The sequence below is a fragment of the Podarcis muralis genome, chromosome 16, assembly GCF_964188315.1.
Source record: "Podarcis muralis chromosome 16, rPodMur119.hap1.1, whole genome shotgun sequence".
NCBI classification, from domain to species: Eukaryota; Metazoa; Chordata; class Lepidosauria; order Squamata; family Lacertidae; genus Podarcis; species Podarcis muralis.
Window position 1 is genome coordinate 8,528,844 of NC_135670.1, and position 16,189 is coordinate 8,545,032.

The window sequence follows — 16,189 nt, forward strand, 5'->3', positions numbered from 1 at the left end:
TTGGGGAGGGGCAGTGGCAGGAGGAGGAATGGGCAGCGTCGAGAGATGCCACGTTTGATTGCAAGAGAGCAGTGGAACTGGGCATGTAGAATATCAGTAGGGCTGTCCATCACCGTTTGTTCCTAAGGGAAGAGAGTTTCAGGACGGGGTCAAGGAAGACATCTCTTTTCCCCACAGTGATTCCAGAGTCCAGCCTCTTTGCTTTGGGGTTCAGTGGATGGGGGAGCTTGCGTGGTGTGCCCATATTTTTCCTCCTCTCCCCCCACCCCAAGCTTGTGTCTGTCTGGGCGAGGGGCACCAACCTGCTTAGCTGCTTGCAATGCTTCTTGAAAATCACCCCCTTTTCCCGGGAAGCACCCAGGATCCGCTTGTACCAAACCCCCTCTCTGTTTTGTTCTTTGCCAGGTGCATGGAGGACGGCGACGGAGGAATGGGGGACCGAGGACTGGAATGAAGATGTAGGTACACCCCAGCTCTTGCGTCGCTCCCCTTTCTGTGTGCGCTTTGCCTTCTCTAACTTGGGATCACCCTAACTTTCCTGCCTCTCCTTTCCTTCCCCAGCTTTCAGAGACCAAGATCTTCACTGCCTCCAACGTCTCCTCTGTGCCTCTGCCTGCGGAAAATGTGACCATCACGGCTGGACAGAGGTGGTCAATTTGCGCCTGCCACAGTAGCTGGGTTTTAGTTTAGAAATGCGTTTCTTTTTGGCGGCGGGGCTGGGGGAGAGAGCAGGGGAAGAAAGCAAACAACCATTGCCCTATCCAGGATGTGGCGGACAGGACTGTAGTCCTCTAGATGTTGATGGACTCTCCAACTCACTTCAGCCCTGGCCAGTACAGTGGGACCTCAGGTTAAGTACTTAATTCATTGCAGAGGTCTGTACTTAACCTGCAAGTGTTCTTAACCTGAAGCACCACTTTAGCTAATGGGGCCTCCTGCTGCTTCCGTGCCGCCGGAGCACAATTTCTGTTCTCATCCTGTAGCAAAGTTCTTAACCTGAAGCACTATTTCTGGGTTAGTGGAGTCTGTAACCTGAAGCGTATGTAACCCGAGGTACCACTGTATGACCAGAGGTCAGGCAGGGCTAAGTCAGGACACCCTGGGAAGAATTCAGAGGCGTGCTATTACAATCTTTCCATCAACGGAAGCAGTTCTGCTTGCCAGATAGAACAATCTTACTGCTTCTCTCACCTCCCCATGCGTTGTTCTGGGTTTTCTCGCCCCCGCGCCCCCCCCCCCCCAAACTGACTCCTACTGATTGTTGCGCTGGCTCCTACCAATGCAGTTCTTGAGTCCTCTCCATCTGGCCCTTGGGACTCTTCCACACCGCCCCCCCCCCCCCCCCAGATTGCACAGCATCCAGAGGCACATTCCTCACCAACAGTCCTCCTTTGCGCTCTTCTTGGGAGTTTTTTGTCTGGCTGGAATGTGTCCTTGAGCTCTGATAAAGCTGTTTTTGCTTCCCAGGATGGAGGATAGAGAGAGGGGTGCATGTGTTCAAACTAGGCTGCCGCACAGAGGGAAAATTCACATTCCTTGCTCTGTCCACATTCGCCTCTGGCCCTCCCCAAGCTCTAGGTGTGGCCCCCAGAAGGGGCTTCCCTCTGCCTGAAAAAGCAAAAACAAAAACCCAACACAAAACCCACAAATTTCTCCCTGAGGTGTAAGGTCTTTTGTGCCCCGGTTTCTGTGTGCATTTGCTTCCCAGGACCATACTGTAGCATGCACTGAACACGAGCAAATCCGCCGTGGATGCCAGATCAGAGACTAAAGCAGCCTCCGCCAATGGCTGCGTTAACACGGGCTGCTGGGAAATGTAGTCCAAAACATCTGGAGGGTGTCATGTTGGCACAGATGCATCCAGCCACCTCAGCAGCTTGCTGGTATGCCCAAGAACCTCTGCCAACCCTGCCTGATTCTACACTGCACATTAATTCTGTGCACAAGCAGATCACAGAATTGTAGAGTTGGGAGGAATCCCAAGGGTCATCTAGTCCAACCCCCTTCAATGCAGGGATCTCCGCTAGATCATACGTGACAGGTGGCCATCCAGCCTCTGCTAAAAACCTCCAAGGAAGGAGGTGACTCCGCCACCTCCCAAGAGAGAGAGCCCATTCCACAGTTCTTACCATCGGAAAGTTCTTCCTGATGTTTAGTTGGAATCTCCTTTCTTGCAACTTGAATCCTTTGCTTCGGGTCATACCCTCCAGAGCAGGAGAAAGCAAGGTTGCTCCATCCTGCAAGTGACAGCCCCTGAGATATTTAAAGAGATAGCTATCATATCTCCTCCCAGTCTCCTCTTTTCCAGGCAAAACACCTAGTTCCTTCAACTGTTCCTCATAAGGCTTGGTTTTCAGGCCCTTCGTCATCTTGATTGCCCTCCTCTGCACACGTTCCGGCGTGTCAACATCCTTCTTGAACTGTGGTGCCCAGAACTGAACACAGAACCCCAGGTGTGGTCTGACCAGGGCAGAATACTCACCTGGAGTACTGTGTCCAGTTCTGGGCACCACAGTTCAAGAAGGATGTTGACACGCCGGAACGTGTCCAGAGGAGGGCAACCAAAATGGTCAAAGGCCTGGAAACGATGCCTTATGAGGAACGGCTAAGGGAGCTGGGCATGTTTAGCCTGGAGAAGAGGAGGTTAAGGGGTGATATGATAGCCATGTTCAAATATATAAAAGGATGTCATATGGAGGAGGGAGAAAGGTTGTTTTCTGCTGCTCCAGAGAAGCGGACACGGAGCAATGGATCCAAACTACAAGAAAGAAGATTCCACCTAAACATTAGGAAGAACTTCCTGACAGTAAGAGCTGTTCGACAGTGGAATTTGCTGCCAAGGAGTGTGGTGGAGTCTCCTTCTTTGGAGGTCTTTAAGCAGAGGCTTGACAACCATATGTCAGGAGTGCTCTGATGGTGTTTCCTGCTTGGCAGGGGGTTGGACTTGATGGCCCTTGTAGTCTCTTCCAACTCTATGATTCTATGAATAGAGCAGTACTATTACCCTCCTGGATTTGCACACTATACAGTCATACCTCATGTTATGTCCGTTTCATGTTACGTTCTTTCAGGTTACGTCCCATGGCGACCCGGAAGTACCGGAAAGGGTTACTTCCGGGTTTTGCCACTTGCGTAGATGCGCAAAATGACACCACATGCATGCGCAGAAGCAGCGAATCGCAATCTGCGCACTGCTGTGAGTTGTGTTGTTTTCATGTTGCGAATGGGCCTCCGGAACAGATCCCGTTTGCAACCGAAGGTGCCGCTGTACTTTTGTTGATGCACCCCAGAATAGCATTGGCTTATTTTGCTGCTGTTAACTCGTGCTCAGTTTGTGGTCTACTAAGACCCCTAGACCCTTTTCACATGTACTACTGGAAACCCAGGTCTTACATTTATGCAGCTGGTTCCTCCTGCCCTAAGTGCAGAACCTGACATTTGATCCTATTGAAATTCATTTTGTTAGCTTTAGCCCTGGCATGGGGCATCCATTTTGGTGCAGGAGCAGTGGTGGGCCGGCCAGGCCACTCACCCAACCCCTCGCTCACGGTGACGCTTCTGCCTCCTTCCTAGAATCGACCTTGCTGTGCTGCTAGGAAAGACCCCTTCTTCTCTGGAGAACGAGTCACCCAACCTGGATTCCTCGCAGGCACCTGCCCTCAGCCAGCCGCTGGTGTTCAGCAATTCCAAGCAGGCTCCTATATCCCAGCCCAGTTCGGGGAACACCTTCCCGCACCACGGCATGGTAAGGAAAAGGACAAGCCTCTGAACCCCGCGGTCGTGCACGTGTTGTATTTAGAAGAGTTCAGCCTCCTGGTCCCCATCTGGGGCTGCTGTGTTGTTTTGCCCGGCCAAAGCCGCCATGTGCCTGCTTCAGCCGCCCTTCCCTTCCTGCCGTTTCAGGTCGGCATGCTGGGGAAGGGGTTCAGCGACGTCGGCGAGGCCAAAAGCGGCGGCGGAGGCACCGCAGTCTCCGCCTCAGCTGCCGCCACCACCACCACCGGCTCGCAGTTCCTGGAGCAGTTCAAGACCGCCCAGGCGTTGGCTCAGCTGGCAGCTCAGCATCCTCAGCCATCTGGGAGCAGCAGCGCGGCCACGTCCTGGGACAGTGGCACCACGAGCCACTCCTCGTCTCTCGTGCAGTACGGTAAGGTGGAAGGGGGCAGCTGGAGGGCTCTTGTGAATGGGGAGAGTGTTGGAATGCACAGTTCACTGTTACAGCCCTGGCAGGGCTACACTGAATGCCCCCAAATCCTGAATCCGCTTGAGGATCTTTTGTTGAGTTAATAACTGCTTCTCAGTACAGTGGTACCTCGGTTCTCGAACAGCTTAGTTGTCGAACAAATCAGGTCCCGAACACCGCAAACCCAGAAGTAAGTCTTCCAGTTTGCGGACATTTTTCAGAACGTCCGACGCGGCTTCCGCATGAGCGCAGGAAGCTCCTGCAGCCAATCGGAAGCCGCACCTTGGTTTTCGAACGGTTTTGGGAGTCGAACAGACTCCCGGAACGGATTACGTTCAAGGTACTACTGTGTACCTACCTCCGTATCCGGCCACTCTAGCAGCCAGAATTGAATCTGTGAAGAACACTTACTTATTTTGCATTTATATCCCATCTTTCTTTCTTTTTTCTTTTATTTTTTAAAAAGCCAGGCAGGCAGTCTCAAACCACTGGAAGGGATTAGGGGATCTAAGCAATGCTTTGGTTATACCCCATCTTTCTTTTACCTCCAAGGAGCTGCACGCTGTCCCCCCGGCCCATTTAATCCCCGCAACAACTCTGTGAGGTTGGTGAGGCCGAGAGGCAGTGACTGGCCCAAGGTCCCAGCCAGCAAGTTTAATGGTTGAGCGGGGATTTGAACCCTTGTCTTTCCCAGGTCCTAGTCTGGCGCTCCTAACCACTAAGACACTCTGGCCCCGCACCTCTGGCGGTACGGTTTGTCAGAGCCTTTGAACTGAGCTTAGAGACCAGGGTGGAATTTAAAAAAAAAGATTAAAAAAATATTTTTTAAGAATATTTTTGCAGAAACTGATTTCAGCGGTCTCCCAGACCAGAAAGCCATTCCATTTTTCATCTGGTGTTTGCACATGTAGGTCCCATTGCCCACGGCCTTTTTTGTACAATAGATTGCCATATTCTAGTGTAAATTGAGGAAGCTCTATGACAAAACAATTGAAAGGTCCCCTGCGCTAGCACAGCTTGGGCTTAGGATCCCATCTGCTCATGATTATCTAAAGAATCACCTCTTAGCCTTTCTGTTGACTGCGGCCCATATGGAGATAGCCAGGTGTTGGAAAACCAGTGTTGGGTTGAACATTGATTCTTGGTTTGACAGAGTCAGCATTGGCTGAGAAACTAACATGCCAGGTGAGAGCGACAAAGGGCAAACACAATCCGCATTCCTTTTATAACAGATGGCAAATGTTTGTTGAATACATAAATTGTTCAGACTGTGGCAGGAATCTACCTAGCACTCATGGGGGAAATGCAGTGTGATCTCTTAGACTATCAAATGAAACTTTATACCTGGCATGAAAAAAATTGTAATTTCATCAGGACAAATTATTTGTTGCTTACTGTTGTAACAATTGTTTTCTCAAAATTTAGCTTCTGTACCTTGAAAATAAAAACATTATTAAAAATTGAGTATTTGCACGCTTCCCTACAAACCTAGGATTGCTGCCAACTAAAATCGGTATCCCAGTACGTTTCCGAGCACAATTCAAAGTGTTGGTGCTGACCTTTAAAGCCCTAAACGGCCTTGGTCCAGTATACCTGAAGGAGCGTCTCCACCCCCATCATTCTGCCCGGATGCTGAGGTCCAGCGCTGAGGGCCTTCTGGCGGTTCCCTCATTGCAAGAAGCAAAGCTACAGGGAACCAGGCAGAGGGCCTTCTCGGTGGTGGCGCCCGCCCTGTGGAACGCCCTTCCAGCAGATGTCAAAGCGATAAACAACTACCTGACATTCAGAAGACATCTTAAGGCAGCCCTGTTCAGGGAAGTTTTTAACGTGTGATATTTTACTGTATTTTTGGTTTCTATGGAAGCCGCCCAGAGTGGCTGGGGAGGCCCAGCCAGATGGGCGGGGTATAAATAATAAATTATTATTATTATTATTATTATTATTATTATTATTATTATTATACGCAGAAGAGACCAATATCTCCATTATTATGTAGTGGGTCTGCTTTGAGTAGGATTAGTGTTGCATACAGCAAACAGCCCATAGACATTTCTTCATTTAGCAGCAGATTCTGTAACATTATTTCGGGTATCTGTACAATTACGTAATAATTCAGAATTTCTAATGGGTGTATGTAAACATTAAAAAGAAAAACCATACCAAGTATAAGATCAGTTAAAATTCACCATTAAAACTACCTCGAAATGCCTGCTAAAGTGTGCTATGAAATTAGGTGTTTTTTTTTTAAAAAAAGCCATTTTTAAAAATAAAAACAAGTATTCCTGGTAAAAGTAATACCCTAAATCAACATGGGTTTAGTGGTCAGATTTGTACTACTGACGGAGAGCTTTATTTTCTCACTGATTTTTAAATCCTGATTTAAATTTAAATCTGCACATTCCTCCCGCCTTAGTGTCCTCTCGGAGTACGAGCCTGCCCCCGCGACAAGCGCCTCCGAGCAGCCTGTACACGAGCTGCATACCAGTAGACCCTTTCTGGCTCCCTCATAGCTATAAAGGGGGGACAGCGTATGCTATAGCAAGTCTTGGCATCATCAGCAAATTCAGTCCTGCGTCTGTGGTAGCTGACTGACCACCTGTGGTGATCAAACAAACAAGGTTTTTATTGCAGATCCGGCTGCGTCTAAAACCAGGGTTGGGGGAACTTTTCAGCCTGGGGGCTGCATGCCCTCATAGGGAACCACCTGCAGCCAGAGGTTGGTGTGGGTGGGGCAAAGGTCATAGGTTAATACACAGGTGCTTTGTAAGGAGGAGGAACTAGGAGTTTCCTGTCCCGGGCTTGACCACCCTCCTTCCGTCTCCGGCACGCAGATTTGAAGAACCCGTCGGAATCCGCTGTGCACAGCCCGTTTGCCAAGCGCCAGGCCTTCCCGCCCACCTCCGCCATGATGGAAGTGTTCCTGCAGGACAAGCAGCCTGTGGTGACAGCGTCCGTCACGGCCCCGCCGCCTCCTTCGTCCCCCCTGGCCAGCAAAACCAACCCCGTCCCCCAGATGTCTCCGGGCTCCTCGGACAACCAGTCCTCCAGCCCCCAGCCAGCCCAGCAGAAGATGAAGCAGCAGAAGAAGAAAGCGTCCTTGACATCAAAGGTACACAGGAATTTCCCATCCTGCACGGTGCGGGGCTTAGGCTTGAGGCAGCCCCCCAAAGGGCCCAATGAACTTGGCAGGTGAGCGGGAAGGGGCCCGTGGCTCAGGAGTGGAGCGTCAGAGGCTAGTCTAATGAGCTGGGTGGACCCAGTGGTCTGAATCTGTAGATGGCCTCATCCCAGTGTACCTGAAGGAGTGTCTCCACCCCATATCATTCAGCCCAGACACAGGTCCAGCGCCGAGGGCCTTCTGCTGGTTCCCTCCCTACGAGAAGTGAGGTTTCCGGGAACCAGACAGAGGGCCTTCTCGGTAGTGGCTCCCACCCTATGGAACGTCCTCCCATCAGATGTCAAGGAGATAAGCAACTATCTGACTTTTAGAAGACATCTGAAGGCAGCCCTGTTTAGTTTTCAATGTCTGATGTTTCATCGTGTTTTTAATATTCTGTTGGGAGCAGCCCAGAGTGGCTGGGGAAACCCAGCCAGATGGGTGGGGTATAAATAAATGATAATTATGATGATGATGACTCAAATATATTGTATTGGGCAACGGTGGAATCTCAGTTGTAGAGCAGCTGCTTTGTGTGCACAAGGTCTCTGATTCAACCCCCCAGAATCTGCATGAGACTCTTACCGTATTTTTCGCTCTATAGGACGCACTTTTTCCCCTTCAAAAATGAAGGGGAAATGTGTGTGCGTCCTATGGAGCGAAGACGCCATAGCCCTGCGACCCTCTCCTGGCTGGAGAGGTGACGCGCGCCTATGGCAGGAGCCTCTCCGCTGCGCCTTTCCGCTGCTCCCTGACCTGCTCTTTGGGGCTGGTGGTGGGCTTCCCCCCGCCAGCCCCAAAGAGCAGGTCGAAAGGAACCTGAAGCCTGGAGAGCGAGAGGGGTCGGTGGGCACCGACCCCTCTTGCTCTCCAGGCTTCCAAGGTAGCCGCCTGAACGCACCTTAAACGGCACCTTGTTTTAGAGCAGGAAAACAAGAGGGGGAAAATTCTCCCACTCTCTGCGCAGCGCCTCCTGCCGCTTCACTGAAGGGGTGCTGGGCAGAGAGCGGAAGAATTTTTTCCCCTTGCTCTCCCCCCTCTAAAACAAGGTGCTTCCTATTGTCCGGTGCGTCCTATGGTGCGAAAAATACGGTAAGTTTCCTACATTGCAGGGGGTTGGACTAGATGACCCTCAGGGGTCCCTTCCAGCTCCATGATTCTGTTGTTCAAGACCTCGCGTCGGACGGGGGGTGGGGGAAATGCACCATCTGCAACCTTGGAAAGGAACGAGAGAAACGGGCAGTGGTGAAAATCATTAGATTATTTGTTATTTTATTGATTAAATTTGTATACCACCCTATCACAGCGGCTCAATATGAATAGATTAGGAGGATGCAATTGAATCAAAACGCTAATATATCCATAGGAAAAGGGGGTGTTTCTTGATATACTGTACTACTAAGTAGAACGCTGATAATACAGCCGTTCATTGCTTTTAGTTCTTTGTACACCCTGTTACTTTTAAAACTAGTTTTTTGTTGTTGCAGCTTGGAAGCATGGCACGCTTTTAGCAATTAAGTGATGATGATGATGATCATTTTAAAAATGCAACAACCCTGAGCCTCTAAAGGCGACTTTGAAACCCAGGCACACCCTCTGCCACAGAAGGATGTGGAAAGCCTTGACAGCCACCGCTCTTCAGGGTTTGCCAGTTTGAGAGCGGGAGCGCCACTTTCAGGTTGCATGTCGGCAGCTCACCAGGCCACCTCTCCTTCCTCAGATTCCCGCTCTGGCAGTGGAGATGCCCGGCTCTGCGGATATCTCGGGGCTCAACTTGCAGTTCGGGGCGTTGCAGTTTGGTTCGGAGCCTGTCCTCTCGGAGTACGAGCCTGCCCCCGCGACAAGCACCTCCGTCAGCCAGCCTCCGAGCAGCCTGTACACGAGTACTGCAAGGTGAGACGAGCCTGTTGCCGTTGTATCTGGGGGAAGGGTCTTAGCTTAAGTGGGAGACAGATTGGCAAGCAGAAGGTCCCAGGCACAACCCTCAGTGGCGTCTCTATGTTGGGCTGCAAAAAGACCCCTTCAGTGGGGTAAGAGAGATAAAAATAGTGCCAGTAAATTTCACATCTGGCAACCAATGAGCCCCTTTGGTTTCAGATAGTATATGGGTAAAAGGTAAAGGGACCCCTGACAATTAAGTCCAGTCGCAGACGACTCTGGAGTTGCGGCGCTCATCTTGCTTTACTAGCCGAGGGAGCCGCATTTGTCCGTAGAGTTTTTCTGGGTCATGTGGCCAGCATGACTAAGCCACTTCTGGCGAACCAGAGCAGCGCACGGAAACACTGTTTACCTTCCTGCCGGAGTGGTACCTATTTATCTACTTGCACTTTGACGTGCTTTTGAACTGCTAGGTGGGCAGGAGCAGAGTCCGAGCAACGGGAGCTCACCCCGTCACAGGGATTCAAACCGCCGACCTTCTGATCGGCAAGCCCTAGGCTCAGTAGTTTAGACCACAGCACCACCCGCGTCCCTAGTACATGGGTAGATAAATCTAAAAAACCCAGGACACAAATTTTCATGGCCCTCTAGCATCTATGGTGACTCTTTTTCCAGGAGCAATGTGTTTAGTGTTAACTCTGGAAGTGTGCACTCAATTCTGACCAAACTAAGCCTCCTTTTGTATGTTTTGCTCTGGTACAGGGGTCAGCAACCTTTTTCGACAGGGGGCCAGTCCACTGTCCCTCAGACCTTGTGGGCGGCCAGACTATATTTTGAAGGGGGGGGGAAATCCCCCCACCGACTCCCCCCTCCCTTCTCCACAGCACCAGACGAGCCCCAGTGGCTACTTACCTGTGCCTTGCGAGCGGCAGGGCCGGAGGGACGATGAGCAGCGCGAAAGAGCTGGCTCTGGAGAGAGGCTGCTTAAAATGGCACTCGGCCAACAGCTCAACAAAGCCCAGCCCTCTTCCTCCTCTAGGCAGGGCGGGGAGAAGCCAGGAGGAGGGAGGGAGTCACCGCCGCCGCGGTTGTGTGTGGGAGGGGAATGGCGCAGCCTGAACGATCAGAATCCCCACACCGATCCATGCTGCGACTCCCAGACTGTCCGCAGGCTAGATCAGGAAGGTACTGTATTTTTCGCCCTATAGGACACCTAATTTTTTGGGGGGGAAATCAAGGGAAAAATTCCCCCCCCCCCAGGTTTGCGCAGCCATCCCCAAGCTAGAAGAGGGAGACAGAGCGCTCCATCTCCCTCTTCTGCCTTCAGGGACAGCCTCTCTTGCCTCCGTGGGGCAGCGGCTTGCCCCGCTGTCCTCCGAGCTTATGGGGCTGGCGATGGGGAGAAGCAAGCTTGCTTCTTCCCCCCGCCAGCCTTCAGATCAGGTTGGGGAATAGCGGGGTGACGGCGCTCCGCCTCCCCACTATCCCCCGAGCTTGTGGGGCTGGCGGGGGGGGGGAGAAGTAAGCTTGCTTCTCCCCCCCCCCCGCCAGCCTCCAGACCAGGTCGGGGAATAGCGATGTGGCGGCGCTGCGCCTCCTCGCTGTCCCCCGAGCTTGTGGGCTGCAGGCTGCTGCCCGCAAGCCTGGAGAGCCCGCGGGACCTCCCGCCAGGCTTGCAAGGCTTGCGGATGTCTTCCTGAAGCCTGGAGAGCGAGAGGGGTCAAGGCGCACCGACCCCTCTCGCTCTCCAGGCTTCAGCGAAAGCCTGCATTCGCCCCATAGGACGCACACACATTTCCCCTTCATTTTTGGAGGGGGAAAAGTGCGTCCTATAGGGCGAAAAATACGGCAATAGGGCTGGATCCGGGCCCTGGGTCTTCGTTTGCCGACCCATGATCTAGGAGGCTTAGTTGGTGGAAGCCGCCTCTTGCAAGCCGCTGTCAGGAGCCTATTGGCAGTTTGCGTGCTGAAATCTCCTGACCCTTCTTCACCTGCAGCGAGTCTCTGTCCACGATTTCGTCCAATAAGAGCCAGGAGCCGGGTTACCAGAGCGGCACCATGCCTACAGCAACATATACCTCCCAGAACAGCGCTCAGGGACCACTGTACGAGCAGAGATCCACTCAGACCCGGCGGTACCCAAACTCCATTTCCTCCTCACCCCAAAAAGACTTGACCCAGGCCAAGGTAAGCTTTGCCCCCAAGTGCCTAGTGTTGAGCCGGGTGTGGATCTCATGCCCCATCCCTTCTTGCCGGTCACCTCTGCGTTTCTCAGAGAAGGAGATTGATTGACTTGTGTGTTGCATTAGAAGACCATGTGCTCTGTTAAGATGGGGCCTTACTAACAACGCGACAGCGATGCTGATCAGAATGGCAGCCTGTGGAAAACTCTGTCGCCAGAGGTGGTCTCTTTTGGACTAGGATAGAACCTAGTGTGTGAGTGTCTGGAGGCGGTTGGAGGATGGATGGCGGCTAACAGATTGAGGTTGAATCCTGACAAGACAGAAGTACTGTTTTGGGGGACAGGAGGCGGGCAGGTGTGGAGGACTCCCTGGTCCTGAATGGGGTAACTGTGCCCCTGAAGGACCAGGTGCGCAGCCTGGGAGTCATTTTGGACTCACAGCTGTCCATGGAGGCGCAGGTCAAATCTGTGTCCAGGGCAGCTGTTTACCAGCTCCATCTGGTACGTAGGCTGAGACCCTACCTGCCTGCGGACTGTCTCGCCAGAGTGGTGCATGCTCTAGTTATCTCTGCAATGCGCTCTACGTGGGGCTACCTTTGAAGGTGACTCGGAAACTACAACTAATCCAGAATGTGGCAGCTAGACTGGTGACTGGGGGCGGCCGCCGAGACCATATAACACCGGTCTTGAAAGACCTACATTGGCTCCCAGTACGTTTCCGAGCACAATTCAAAGTGTTGGTGCTGACCTTTAAAGCCCTAAACGGCCTCGGTCCAGTATACCTGAAGGAGCGTCTCCACCTCCACCGTCCAGCCTGGACGCTGAGGTCCAGCGCCGAGGGCCTTCTGGCGGTTCCCTCATTGCAAAGCTACAGGGAACCAGGCAGAGGGCCTTCTCGGCAGTGGCGCCCGCCCTGTGGAACGCCCTTCCAGCAGATGTCAAAGCGATAAACAACTACAGTACCTGACATTCAGAAGACATCTTAAGGCAGCCCTGTTCAGGGAAGTTTTTAACGTGTGATATTTCACTGTATTTTTGGTTTCTATGGAAGCCGCCCAGAGTGGCTGGGGAGGCCCAGCCAGATGGGCAGGGTATAAATAATAAATTATTATTATTATTATTATTATTATTATTATTATTATTAACAGAATGTGAAATTGCTTCACAAGTTTCGAGAAGTCTGAAAGAAGGTTAAGCGAATTCACAGAGGCGAGGTCTTCCAATGTTTAGCGGAAACCCTCCGTTTTTACGGACAGTCTATCACTGATAGTCATGCCAGTTTGCATGGTGCCAGAGGCAGTAGCCTTCATCTCCCACTTTCTGTCTTCCCAGAGGCATCTGGCTGATGGCAAGAGGATGCTAGACTAGAAGGGGTTAGATGCAGCAGGGCTCTTCAGGGCAAGAAGTAAAGCCCAGGCCACGGCTGGCAAAAAAACTGCCGTCCTCCCAGATGTTGCTGGGGCTACAACTCCCATCAGGACTGACAGTCAAGGATGATGGGAGTTGTAGTCCAAGCAACATCTGGATGGCTGCAGCTTCCCCTCCCCTGGTCTAGAAAGAATATGGGGAATAGTGGATGCCTTTGGGTCTCACATTCAAAGCATCCAGTGACTTCATAGCTTGACCGCTGTCTATGATGAGCATCACTACTAAAAACATTTAACGGATCCTAGTCTTTTAAAATAGGGAGGTGTTTAAGAACAGGATACAGTGGTGCCTCGCAAGACGAAAAGAATCCGTTCCGCAAGTCTCTTCGTCTTGCGGTTTTTTCGTCTTGCGAAGCAAGCCCATTTGCGGCTTAGTGCTATTAGCAGCTTAGCGGGCTTAGCGGATCAGCTGATAAGCGGCTTAGCGGATCAGCTGTTAAGCGACTTAGCGGATCAGCTGATAAGCGGCTTAGCAATCAGCTGTTAAGCGGCTTAGTGGATCAGCTGATAAGCGGCTTAGCGGCTTGGGAAAAGGGGGGGGGAACCCTGCAGGAACTCGCAAGACATTTTCGTCTTGCGAAGGAAGCCCATAGGAAATTCGTTTTGCGAAGCACCTCCAAAACGGAAAACCCTTTCGTCTAGCGGGTTTTCCGTCTTGCGAGGCATTCGTCTTGCGGGGCACCACTGTACTTGGCTGGGGTGGGGGCGATGCTTGATCTGTGCACCGAATGTGTGTTTCTGTATCAACGGCAGCTGACTTCTCTTTCTCTTCTCAGAACGGCTTCAGCTCGGTGCCGCCCACGCAGCTGCAGACCGCGCAGACAGCCGAAGGTCAGTGCCTCTCCAGCATGCCTGCGGTCGGGGAGGGGGGGGGAAGAAACGAGCCGAGCTCGCAAAGAATTTGTGCAGCAAGCAGTGTTGGCGGACCTGCGGCACGCTCTGCTCCCACTTGCAGGCGCCCCCTAGCAGACATCTGGTTGGCGCCTTTGAGAACAGGGCGCTGGGCTGGACTTGATGTGTATTATATCTTGGAAAAAAGCACACCAAGAACTCTGGCCAATATAAGTTTCAGTAGTGGGAGTAGTCCCTACTCGCAAATCAATACTCAATTGTAACAAAAACTAATCCATTCGAAAGTATGTATTCTGACAAGGATTACAAACTCAAACTCATAAGGATGTGTATAACACAATAATTCGTTACAGAATTAGAGATAAGAGTTTATGAGTAGAGATAAGTTCATGTTAGTCCATAGTCAGATTTGACCTGAAGGTCTTAGTTCCAATCATTGAGCAGAAGTCAGTTATGGATCAGAAACCAGGACAGGGCCCTGTTTCGATGTACAGTGGTGCCTCGCAAGACGAAAATAATCCGTTCCGCGAGTCTCTTCGTCTAGCGGTTTTTTCGTCTTGCGAAGCAACCCTATTAGCGGATTAGCGCTATTAAAGGCTTAGCGGCTAAAAGGCTATTAGCGGCTTAGAAAAAGGGGGGGGGGGGAGCGGAAAAAATCGCAAGACTCGCAAGACATTTTCGTCTTGCAAAGCAAGCCCATAGGGAAAATCGCCTTGCAAAGGGACTCAAAAACGGAAAACCCTTTCGTCTAGCGGGTTTTTCGTCTTGCGAGGCATTCGTCTTGCGGGGCACCATTGTATTCACCTTCATCAGCTGGAAGTATCAAACATTACATGAAAACACATTTAAATTCTAAATTATCATAAATTATAAAACAGTAATTGTGTATTGTATCTTGGTTTTTTGCCCTTTGAACGTTGCTTTCTATGCTGCATCAAATTTTGCAAGGGGAAGTGAGGGAAGAAGTCTTGCTTGGGCGATCTGCCCCATAACTCTGTGTTTCTCTCATTATTTCAAACCTGCCCCCCTCCTCTAGGTTCTGCAGGCCCCGCTGTGAAATCAGACTCCCCCTCTGCCCCCAGCATCGCGACGCCTCTCAACGACACTGTGTCCGCAGCGTCCTTGCTCACCACGGCCACCCAGCACTCTTCGGTGCTCAGTAGCCTGAACCACACGGAGGAGCTCCCCAGCACGGCCACCACGCAACACAGCAGGTAGCAGCAGAGGGCCTCAGAACCGACCCCAATCCTGCCCCCCAATGGTGTGCTTTCCTTTAAAGTTGAGTCACCTGGTGCCATGGCAGATGTTGGGGGTGGGGAGTGAGGAGATGAATATCTTCTGTTCCCCACTCTGCTTAAAGCAGCTTTCTCAAACTCAGTCATGAGGGCTAGCCACCTCCTTTTGCAGTAAAGTTGAGGACCTGTATTTTGCGCCTAAGAAAACAACCATTGCATTGCCTGTGCGTTCAGTTTTATTCCATTTTTCTGTCGATTTGATTTAAAAACAAGCTGTTTTTAAAACAGCTACGGAAATGAAGTAAACTGCCCCCAGATCTTTGGATGAAGGGCAGCATATAAATGTAATTTTTTTTTTTTAGAAAAAAAAGGAGGGGGGAGCCAATGGAATAGCGCCAAAGCCTCTGTAAAGGTCAAGTTAAATGGAAAAGGCCAGGCACAGGGCATTGCCAGCCATTTGGCTGTGGGTTGACCAGCGTTCCCTTCCCTCTCTCCCCACAGCACATTACCCACCCCTCAGAACAGCCTCTCCTCGTCAACCTCTGCTGGCCGCACGTCAACTTCCACTCTCTTGGTGAGTAGAGGGAATGAGAGGGGAGAGTAAGGTTTTGGCGCCGGAGGTGCCTATTAGCGGGCTTGGAGTGCCAGTTCGTGTCTGTCTTCCCAAGACCCAACAGCAATCTGTTTCCAGGTACCCTTGTCTGGGTCACACGCATGGTATTGCTTCTGCTTTGGCTGCTCCCTCTTTAAGGGCAAGAGCGCATTTATGCACATAGGAGAGCTCCGTTGGTTGAAGTTATGTGAGGTTATACTAGAATCCCTCTCTGATTTCCAAGAGGAAGTTGTTGTGCCTCCCATCGACAGAGGCATCATGCCTCTGAAGACCAGTTCCTGGGAACCGTGTGTGAGCGGAGTGGGCCTCCCATCGGCACAATTGCTTAGCCACTCTGAGAACAGGATGCTGGACTAGATGGGCCATGGGCCTGATCCTGCAGGACTCTTCTTATGTTGTTGTTATGTCCCAGTGTAGATTACAACAAAACAATACCCTTTAAAGCAAAGTAAACTCATACACAGAAGTCATCAGGTAACTTGACAGTTTCTAAGTGGGTCACAAAACATGATTCTGAGCTTGGGTAAAAAGGTGTGGCTTCAGCATATGACTGAGGCTAAATAATGATGCTAGATAAACCTCAGGAAAGTAAATAATAATAATAATAATAATAATAATAATAATAATAATAATAATAATTTTATTTATACCCCGCCCTCCCC

The 16,189-nt window shown here is 51.2% G+C and overlaps 1 protein-coding gene across 10 annotated transcripts in view; it reads left to right on the forward strand.

Moving 5' to 3' along the window:
- UBAP2L (ubiquitin associated protein 2 like) overlaps positions 1–16,189 on the forward strand; it is a 51,294-nt gene that overhangs the window by 19,685 nt on the left and 15,420 nt on the right. For all 10 annotated transcript variants that reach the window (XM_028711186.2, XM_028711187.2, XM_028711192.2 and 7 more), the window contains 10 exons: positions 406–458; positions 562–647; positions 3,574–3,745; positions 3,904–4,147; positions 7,015–7,292; positions 9,061–9,233; positions 11,216–11,405; positions 13,604–13,658; positions 14,716–14,893; positions 15,416–15,488. In XM_028711186.2, coding sequence (XP_028567019.2) covers positions 406–458; positions 562–647; positions 3,574–3,745; positions 3,904–4,147; positions 7,015–7,292; positions 9,061–9,233; positions 11,216–11,405; positions 13,604–13,658; positions 14,716–14,893; positions 15,416–15,488 — 1,502 coding nt within the window. The remainder of the gene's footprint in view (positions 1–405; positions 459–561; positions 648–3,573; positions 3,746–3,903; positions 4,148–7,014; positions 7,293–9,060; positions 9,234–11,215; positions 11,406–13,603; positions 13,659–14,715; positions 14,894–15,415; positions 15,489–16,189) is intronic.